This window comes from Gossypium hirsutum, chromosome D04, assembly GCF_007990345.1.
Source record: "Gossypium hirsutum isolate 1008001.06 chromosome D04, Gossypium_hirsutum_v2.1, whole genome shotgun sequence".
Lineage (NCBI taxonomy): Eukaryota > Viridiplantae > Streptophyta > Magnoliopsida > Malvales > Malvaceae > Gossypium > Gossypium hirsutum.
In genome coordinates, this window is record NC_053440.1 from 50841996 (window position 1) to 50852987 (window position 10992).

The 10992-nt window shown below is 31.5% G+C and overlaps 1 protein-coding gene across 1 annotated transcript; it reads right to left on the reverse strand.

Moving 5' to 3' along the window:
• Positions 1-3118: 3118 nt before the first annotated feature.
• Positions 3119-5240, reverse strand: LOC121215921 (bidirectional sugar transporter SWEET15). The gene is made up of 6 exons (XM_041090798.1): positions 5075-5240; positions 4546-4582; positions 4239-4449; positions 4001-4162; positions 3804-3923; positions 3119-3691 (listed from the first exon to the last, which is right to left on the reverse strand). Exons 1-6 carry the CDS (start codon positions 5124-5126, stop codon positions 3404-3406), a joined length of 870 nt encoding a protein of 289 aa, XP_040946732.1. The 5' UTR covers positions 5127-5240; the 3' UTR covers positions 3119-3403.
• Positions 5241-10992: the final 5752 nt, after the last annotated feature.

Consider the following 10992-nt stretch of genomic DNA (forward strand, 5'->3'; position numbering starts at 1 on the left):
TACTTCAAGTATTCAATTCAATCAATAATGCATATTTATGTAAAACTATAAAATTACCTCTAATATTTTAACTTTTCATAATTTAGTCCTTAAGCTCATAACTTGAATATTAATCATTTTAACCTAAATCCATATTAACCAATGCTACAAAGGACCTTGGAACAACCCATGATTGCCAACAGTTCACAATAAAACCCATGGATTTACACTTTCAACAATTTAATCCCTATTTCAAAATTCATCAAAAATCACTTAACAAAACAAGTTTGTTTAACAACCAAGATTAATAATCTATCAAATAAATTCAAAGCATATTAAAAAAACAACCATGGAAAGTCCATCAACGTTTAATATTTTTGCAAATTAACTGTCAGGTTAGCTAGACTAAGCTAAAATGAGCTTAAAAACATAAAAATAAATAAAAACGGGCAAAAATTACATACCATGCATGTGAAATAAGCCTTGGCCGAACCTAGCTCCTCCTTTGCTATGTTTTTTGGTTGAAAACAAGAAAAATAAAGGTTGAAGATTGCTACTTTTGTTTTATTTGATTAGTTTATGTTATTTATTTTCATAATTACTAATTTGTCTTTTAAAAACTATTAAAATTTCATTAAAACCTATCCATAAACATCCACTAACTTGTAACATGATATATTTACTATCTAAGTTTCTTAGATTTCCTTTCCATATCCAATTAGCCCTTTTAACTAATAGAAACCCACTTTTGCAACCTTTACGATTTAGTCCTTTTTTACCTAATTAACCATTTAAACTTCAAAATTTCTTAACGAAACTTTAATACGACCTTAATATAATTCCATAAACTTTAAATAAACATTAAAAATATAACTCACTCATCAGAATTGTGGTTCCGAAACCACTACTTCCGATACCAATGAAAACAGGCTGTTACACAATTGCTAAGAAATAAGCCACGCTAGTGAAAGAGTGACAAGATAGTGGCCATTGCTTCACTACCAAATATGAATAACAGAAAACACACAGAACATAAGAATGTTGTTTTTGCAGTTCAGTTTTTTTAGGTCTGTGGAGCCTAGCTAAGTGAGAAATATCCACTCTATTCAACAATAACAACAAGTGATCCTAACCTATCACACCCCGTGATAATTTTTCTCACCTTTGTACTTTGAAAACTCAATACTTGCGCCATTAAATTCACCCCTTGTGAGCTCAACAAGTAAAACTACAACCCCAAGGTTTTACTATCAAAATGCAGTCATGCAATAATATTCCTCACAAAAATATATTAGGTGCTTAATTCTCTTTATATATTCACCTATACAAGTATAGTCTCTCGATATAAAAACTATTTCGAGACTTGCTTACACATGAAAGTCTATCTCAATCCTTCTAATACAACAATAAGATAAGTTAGATACATTATAATACTAATAATTAAAGTAAATATGGACTCTTGGCAGCTCAGCAGATAAAGTTTCAATCCAATCCAATGTCCACGATCCAAAGGATTGACTTGGGTGATCGATCTAATCCAATTTCTAATATATGATTCCCCAAGTGATATGATCTTCCATAATGGGCTAGATATCATCCAAATACTCATCATAGCCTATATAAGTCATTCAATAAATTGCCAACTCTTCAAATATCGAAACTATCTTCGCACATTTTTGGTTGCCAGAGAGTGGGCACTCTCTTGGCACCAAATTATCAGTTTCATATTTTTTAACAATAATGGTACATGGTTGGCGGGTTTTGGTCATCATATTAGTATTTTCTTAATTATTGAAACTAAACTTTAGGGTGCACAGAAAGTCTAATACAAGCTTGGTAGCTACGTACAACTAATGCTATTATCGAAATGGATAGTCTTGTGGTTGTTCATCTAGTGAAAGATGAGCTAGCAACCTACTCCAATACGATGTCGAGAGACATTAACAATATGATAAAATGGAGTTGGGAAATCAAAGCCACGCATGTGTATAGGGAAAAGAACAAGGTAGCAAATGTTATGGCAAACCTTGCTTTAACTAGCTCATGATGACTGGCAAGGAGTAGCTACGCTCAATATGGTGTTGTTGTGGCTTACCTTTTGTTTTCTCTTTATTTACCAAATAAATAAACAAATGATACTCTTGGTCCTTATACTGTTTGTGTATTTGAGATTTAGTCTCTTTACTCTTTTGATTTAACAATTAAAGTTCAATTGATAAAACAATCAAAAAACCGTGGTCAAATTGAATTATGTGGCATTTTTAATATTAAAAAATTACTCATATCATCAATTTAAAATTATATAAAAACTGTAAAGTAAAAGTAAAATTTCAATTTTCACCCAACTTCTCTTAAATAAAGCCAGAAAAAAAACCTTATAACCCTAGATTCAAACTAGAAACCTACTTTTTTATTTGCTTATTGACCTTCCATAGGTGAAATACTAGCCGCATGAGTAAGTATTTTATTTTAGAAATACATATAATCTAATTTAACAAAAAAATTTAATTAGTAACATCAATTCAACTTCAATTACTAAATAAAAAATAGTAAAACAACTAAATTAGAGAAAATATAAATAAAGGAAGCTAAAAAACCAATTATGGTGCGATAAAAATGCTCATTACTATGAGCAACATCCATCATAGATGTCTAGGCTCAAGTCTTATAAATAGGCGTTTAGAGCAGTTTGAAATAATGTTCAACATGATATTGACTAATGCTTTATTGAGTTTATGACAAAAATTAAAATATTACATTGTAAGATTTCGAAATTACAAATATGTATGATTGGTTAAATGTGAAATGGAAAATAAAAATACATGAATTTATGAATATGGAGATGCTGTTTGGAACACGTAAGGGAGAGAGAGAGAGAGAGGGAGCATCACAAAAATCTGCCAACAAAATCATATTTCTTCAAACCAGCCAACTGGAAAAAGGAAAAGATGTTTCCCCATCTTACGTTTCTTAATGAAACAATATATGGGGTCCGTCCTCCTCCCTTCCTAACCCCATATGCATACATACCTTATTGCATCCAGCTGTGTCTTGTTATAAATTAGTGATTCGAGCCACACACAGCTATACCTAGCTTGCTTGCTATACATATGGACGTCAATTTTTATGAGCTAAAAACTGGGGAAAAGGAGTCATTGTTGTATTTCAAAATAAATAAACTACATTTCCTGGATCAATGACGTACATGATTATTCAACATGGTTAAAAACTGAAATACAATATTATTCATCTATAACATATTATATATGTAGTCATGTTCTTTTACTAGGTCCTGGCTCGTTTCTTCCTTTGCACAAAGGCTCAGGAGGTGTATGGTGGTGGGGTTTCAGGCCAGGCATCCATGGCATATCAGAGCTGGATCTTAATTTCTCAACAAATCATAGAACTCTTGTGTTGTGTCGATTCAGACTGGACTTTCATTCGAGTCTTCCATTTTCACATCAGTTTGTTTATCAGGCTCCCCTGTGGGTTCATTGTTTTTATTATCTTCTTCCTTTGTATCATCAGTGTGAATATCCAAAACTACGGGGTGAACTTCAGAGGCACCTAATGTGGTAAGGACGACATTGATGCTTTTCATTTGTTCAGCTGGTAGCTTCTTTTCCTCTATGTTAACCTTTTCACTGTGTCTGTAAATGGCGTAGAGAAGCATCTGGAGCATCCCCAAGATGAAGCCTAGTACGTTAGGGAGCTGTCAAATCAAATCACAAACAACAACAAAAAAGAATCAATCTATTTGTGGCTTCAAGTGAAAGTGAAGGGCGAAATAATAAATAAATGGTGTCCCACAATATTGAACTTACAGCTACACAGAGGTCCTTAATAAATAGTCCATAAGCAAACCACATTACTGCACTCAATGTGAGGAAAAATGATAAGGTGAAAGGCATGAACTCAACGCTCTTTGTTCGTATAACTCGTGCCTGCATGGAGAACATAATTAGAAATTAAAGAAACTTAACTAGTTAATTAATCCGCAATTAGAAAACGGGATACTCACCATAATGTTTAAGGGTGCTGCAAAGACGGATACAGAGATGGCAACACAAATCCAGCCAAGAACTTGGACGCGAATCGAGCTTTTCAGCAGAAAGTGTGTGAGGATGAGAATGAAAGAGAAGAGCCCCAGGTTCATTGATATAAAAAGTTTCATAGCCGACATCTGCCAATTTCCATACGTGAATACCATGTGAATAATTATTTTAAGATTTAATATAGAGAGAGAGAGAAGTACTCACCCTGCTATTCTTTGAAGCATAAGCCAAGAACATAGATATGTAAATAGTCTCAACAACACATCCAAAAGCGTTGATGGTGATCAGAAGGAAAGCACCCTTTTTAATCAACGCGTAATACAGCCATAGCATGCAACTGAACAATGCAACCTGATATGGCAGTGACTGGAAACTCTCAGTCGATTTCTTTTTGTAAATCCGACAGAATGTTGGCCTGCAATTATTATTCATATTAATAAGAAAGGGTTATTCACGTTATTATTCGTCACCCTTGATATATATCGGTCATTTAAGAGCCATTGATGCTTACACTGGTGCCAGAAATACGAGGACTGAGATGATGTTACCTGCAATCAATTGAAAACAACTTCATTGGTTATTTATAAAGTTTTTTAATTCACTGTTCAACTTTAAAAGAAAATTAAAAATCTTGTAAAGAAGCATTCATGCATATACATAGGTACTGTATGGTTGGGGGAGGTGGATCAATATCATTTAGGTGACAACACTAAATTTTTTAAAGCGAAATAATTTATTCTACTTTTTTGTTAAACAGAAAAACTACAAATAACCAAGCATTAATCAATGTACTATTAGGTAATAAAAATTGGAGCCACTTCTAACAAAGACACTTGTTTAATATATGTACCAAACCAAAATAATGAAGAACCTAAACCAGACCCTAGCGTGTAATATGAAACTGAAATAACTTGCAACACAAGGGAACCCTGAAACTGTCTCTGTATGACCATCACTCCAATATGCAAAGAGTTATGAAATGAAAGAGAAGGAGGAAGAAAAAAGGAAGCTAGCTTGTGAGCATCCTAGTAGTATATTACCTAATATACCAAAAACAACAGCCAGGGAATGGTGATCCGCCATTACTGCCATCTCTCTTTTGTTTTGTTTTTTTGAGAGGGAGAGAGGAACCCTAGCTGCTATTTTCTCACACACACTCTCTAGCTTAGAGGCTTTTGCTCATGAGGGGTTGAAAGGAAGGGGTGAGAGAGGGGGGATTTATATACGAGGGGAGAAGGTGGAGGATGGTAAATTGGTGATGTAAGCTTTATTATTCCTTTTTGTGTATGCGCATTTAACTCCTTTTTTATTGTATGACAAGTGCAAATGCTTAGCACAAAAATCAAAATTTTTTTGAACCCCCTCTTAATTTATTTTTAACCAAATTAACACACGTGGCTCATTAGTCGCATCTCCAGTTTTCCAACCTAATTGACTTCTTATCTACAAATCATTTTCTGTATTTTTCACTCCAGCATTAATGTTCCTTCTTAATTCCATGAAATATCTTCCTTCAATGTACTTAATAAAAAAATTTTAATGCGATAAACAGTACAATCATAAATTTTATTTTAAAAACAAGATTTAGTGATAAATCCATGCAATTTTGGTCAAATATTGTAGAATAAAAGAGAGAGACACGTGTTTTTCACTTGGAAGTTAAAATTAAAAAATGTGAGAAAAGGGAAGACCCACGCGCCAAGAACAAGGGTGGTGGGGCACGGTATCATCAAGGAGGGGAGGGGAGTTTGTAAGTGTATGATTACATAAACCAGAAATTCATTTACGTTACACACACATACACCGCAAAGGTGTCTATCCAAAAGCCTCAATTCTCGTGAAGCTATCAAAAACCGTTTCCCTCTCCCTTCTATTTTGTTTCTTTGGCCACCCATATTTTATTTATTTTTTTCTTCAGCATACTATCAAATTTAGTCCTTAATGTTCATATCTTTTTCTAATTCAGTCCTTATTTTTCTTAAATTAGATTTAATCCTGAATTTTAAAAAGAAAAAAGATTAAATTTTTAAATATAATATAACAATTTACATAAATTTTTTAAACTTAAAAGAGTAAAGAGAAGACACCCTGTTACGCGTCAGCCCTAAAAATCCTCTTGTTTGATTGATTGCGTTGCAGTTGTGTTGAGAGCAGCAAAGTTTTCGTGTGGCAAATGAGAATCTTGACTTTTTTCTCCTTCAAGTCTTCTTTTTTAATTTTGCCTTGCAGTTATATGAGGAAAAGGACAAAAAAGTACATATGATCTCTGCCAACAAATAATACTAATAATGAAATAATTGGGGGACGAATTAATTTGTCAGGGAATGCTAGGTGGACATAGCTCGGCTTGCTCTACGTTAACGTATGTCTATCAAACAAGCATTCCCTTCTAATTCTTCTTTCATTCATATATGGTTTTGGTTTTAAACCCCCCATTGATGTTTCAGTTTGATGCATCACAATGCTCTATCACATTCACCCAACTTGCAAATCATTTGGGGGTACCCCACTCCCCATTGCCTTACCAAATTACTCTCCTATTCATTTTGATGACAAAATCAACATTTCTTTCTTTCTTTTTCTCCTTATACTCTTTTAAATATGGAAGGAGTATAGGGAGTAGGAGCATAATTAAACCTTTATTTTTTTAGCCCTTGCTTGGCATCACTCCCTTTTTTTTCTTGTCTTTTTGGTTGTTGAGATTGAAAAAGCAGTGGGAATCAAATGAAATGAATCGTATTTTTGAGTGCTTATCTTTTAACTCCCTCAAATTGACTTTCTAGCAATGAAATCGTTGGAAGTGATTTAAAGCTACAACGCACCATCGTTTTCATTTGGCTAATAATCATACTCATGATTAATATGGGAACAGATACAACACTCCTCTCGCTCTTCATCTCAATCGTAAGGTTCATGGCGGCCAGCCACCTGCTGGCTGACTAGCCACCTTAATTTAGCAACCAAATTATTGCCATTTAAAAAAAAAAAAAACGAAGAAGAAATTTGTGGAGAGTTCTAAAAATTGAACGTATATGCAAAACGACTGGTAGATATTAAACGTGAGGTTTCTCCCATTCATATTTATCACCAATATCCAAAGTAATTGCTTGATATCAGCTCAACACAAAGGACACGCCATTTGCATTATTTATTAATTTGTTTTGGATCTAGAAATAGACATTGACATTCCCATTCCTCCTATAATTGAACTAAGAGTGGGAGATATTATCATGTTATTATTGTATATGAATGATCTAACCAACTGGTGTTTGAAAGACCCATTTTGGTGGAGGATCATGGCATGGGGAACTTGTGGCTGCTTTGCCTTGGTTCACTAAGGTCGAGCCAGTTCAGCTTATAATTATTGGCATGGAGATTATGACAAGCACATCATATTATTGGCATATGTGGTGGGGTAACCCACCATAAAGACGATTCAATTTTAGGAGATCTGGTTATCTTACATCAAACTGGGGTCCTAAATCAGGTGCTCTTTTCGTTTTAGTTTCTTCTTATCTTCCTTCCTTCACCTTTCTTTTTGGATTTGCTCTTTGCCTAATTTTAAACTAATTTGTTGCTAATTATTGTAGATGTGCCCTTTCAATTTTTCTTTTTTAATAGATTTTATTGTTACTAGCTACATAAAGTTAAGATTACTAAATCAATTTTAAGTACAACTAACCCTTATGCTATTATTATTTTATTTCTGAAAAGCAAACCTAATAATTTAAAGTTAATATTTGCAATTTTGCATGTGCTTTTAGGTTCATTCAATCTTATATTTTTATTTCATGTGATTAATTTAAAGTAATATTATTAAAAATGATTTGAACATATTAACTATTTTTAAATTACAACAATAAAAAAACTTCAAACCGTAATTGAATCTCAATCAAACTAATACAATCAGCACGATCTCTGTAATAGTTAAATTTGTTGCAGAGTCAATTTTTTATGTGTTATTTTTACAATCCATGATAGCTTGGAGACGACATGGTTGGGAGAGGCAGCCACGAACCCTGAACAAGACCATAAAATATACATGAAAAATATTAAAAAATATATAGTTCTATTCCTAAGTGAAAAAAAAATAGTTCAGATATTATTTCAATAAAATATTTAAATTTTATATAAAAAAATCTATTAGTCATATTTTATTAAATGAATTACATTTGTAAATTTTATTAAAAATATGAATTAAACTCACTAATTAATATTATTAGTATTGTTAAAAAATAAAGAGACATAGAGAGAATAAAGAACAAAGAAGATATGAAAAGGATAGAGAATGTACTTTATTGATCAAAAGGGGTGATTACAATACTTCATCAGAGTCTCTGTTTATAGGCATAAGAAGTACAAAAGAAGTAGAGATCTAATTCTAATAACCATTAGGATTTAAAGTACATTAAAACTTTATCTTGATCATGATGGACATCAACTTAATAAGATATTCATAACATTCCCCCTTAGATGTCCATTCGTAAATAATGTGCCTCATCAAAACCTTATTAGGAAAAACCCTATGGGATAAAAACTTAATGAAGGAAAAAGAGTACACAATCTATAATACGCATAATATGCAGCCTCATTAAAAACCTTACCAGGAAACCCAATGGGACAAAACCTCGATTAAGGGAAAAAGATCGTGCAACACATATTTACTTCCCCTCATGAAAGCATCACATATTTTCTCATATTCTACATATTCAATCTTGAATGCTAGTTTTTCAAATTACTATTTGAATATATTTACTAAGGATTTATATTGTCATTCTTTTAAAAGTCATGAGTGAGAGAAATTTGGGAAAATATATTTTGATCTCTTCAAGAGATTCAACAATAATCATAACAAACTTTAATCATGATTCTTTTATAAAAACACAAATATATATTTTGGATAATTTTATAATCCTCCTTCAACTACTATTCACTAAGTCAAATTTACCTCATATGTTCAAATTATTTCAATTCATATAAATGAACAATTTCTCGAGAATTTCAATATGTTTCTAGCATCCTAAATCCTTCAATGATTTTAATATAAACTTTACGTATAGTGATTCATAAAAGGTTGTAACAATAACCATTAGACGCAAGTTAAATCTTTTATAAATTGTCAATTTAATAATATATCTAAAGGTTATTGCATCCACCACAACAGAATATTATATCTTTTTATAATTAATGGCAGGACTTAGCGAAATACTTCTTATTTTTATTTCGTTTTTGCAAAACTACTTCAATTGCACCTTCACTGGCTTTATACATTTAGATATTTGGACTATTGGTCCAAAAACTCTACGAATTTAATTGCACTTGAGTTGCGTCATTTTATTTTGATCAATTTATTCCATATATATTTCTCAATAGATTTATTCAAGATCTTCATTTTATTTCATTATTTCAATAATAATATTGCATGCAAAATCATTGTCGACCACTTTTATTATTCGGTTTCATATTTTCTTAAATTGACATAACTTATCAAGATCTCTTATTTTAACTATTTTAATCTTCAGTTTCAGGTACCTGAATCTCTTCTGGAGTTTTACTTATTAGTTATGTCTTGAGTCTCTTCTGGAGAACCCACCTATATGACCATCTAGAAGAATTTTCATCTTCGGAACCGATCAATCTATTATTTATTCTAACTAATTGTCCTACTGAGACTTTTTATTCAAATTAAAATATTAACTTGGTTATTCTCATTAATTTTGTAAATACATCTGATAGTTAACTTGTAATGAGTTATCTTTATTGAACTTCTGGTTCAAATTACTCTCCCCCTAACTCATTACAAGTTATTATTTCTCTTCCCCTAATGTTGAGAAAACTATCGTATCAAAATTGTAATAACAAATCATGTCATAATTGAATCTCGAATACATTCAAAACATCTAATAATATAAAGAAACTTGTAATTAATATATATTCCCAACTTTCTTTAAGGATTCACTCATCTTTGTGCGTTGTGGTGGAGCAATAGGAACATATACACACATACAAAAATTCAAAGATGAGAAATATTTAGCTCTTGATCAAAAACTAATTGTAATGGAGAGTAATAACTTACTGGCTTGATGCATACAACACATAAATCAACATAATCTCATGTTGAAATAGGAATTTTAGTTCTCATAACTAATGATTTAGACATTAATCAGAGGTATTTAATTAATAATTTCTCTAAATCATTATGCGCAAACTTTTACAAAAGTTTTTCAAACTCAATAAAATCATTAGTATTAGCAAGATGAGTTGTCTTAATTGCATGATCTGAAATTAATTATTTAAATAAGAAATCTTACAAACGACAGGTTACAAATTGATAACATATATGTGATTATTTTGTAGATGCATCTACCAAAATCATATAATATCAAAACCATCCGCATGATGGATGAATGGACCCATATTCGTTTAAAAAATGCAAGACATTAAATCTCAACTTTAGCTAGTGAGTTTCTAATAATCAATTTTCATTGAGAACAAGCAACATATGAGAATTCTTTTAAATTAAAGAATCTTTCTGGTTCTTTAATGAATGTTAATATGAATTCTTAATTAATTTTCGCATCATATATGATCAAGGATGGTCTAACTGGTCACGCTAAGTAGTAAATGCATTTGTATCAATAAACTTCTAGTTTACTTTAACATGTGTTTCAATTGTACTAAATTGTAACAAATTAATAATTTTACTATCATTCCTTTTACTTTGTATCCACATATAAGTGCTATTGTGACATTTACTATTGGAAATGTCTAAATCAATGTGAATATCATAATGTCACTAAGTCAACAAAATAAATATAATTTCCAAACAATTATATACAATATTCGCTTCAGGGAATATGCCAAAATCTTCAAATATCTAAAAAAAAATGTAACTTCAGGTGCATTCAATAATAACGAGCTTAGATAGAATTATCATATTTTATTGCTCATAAATAGA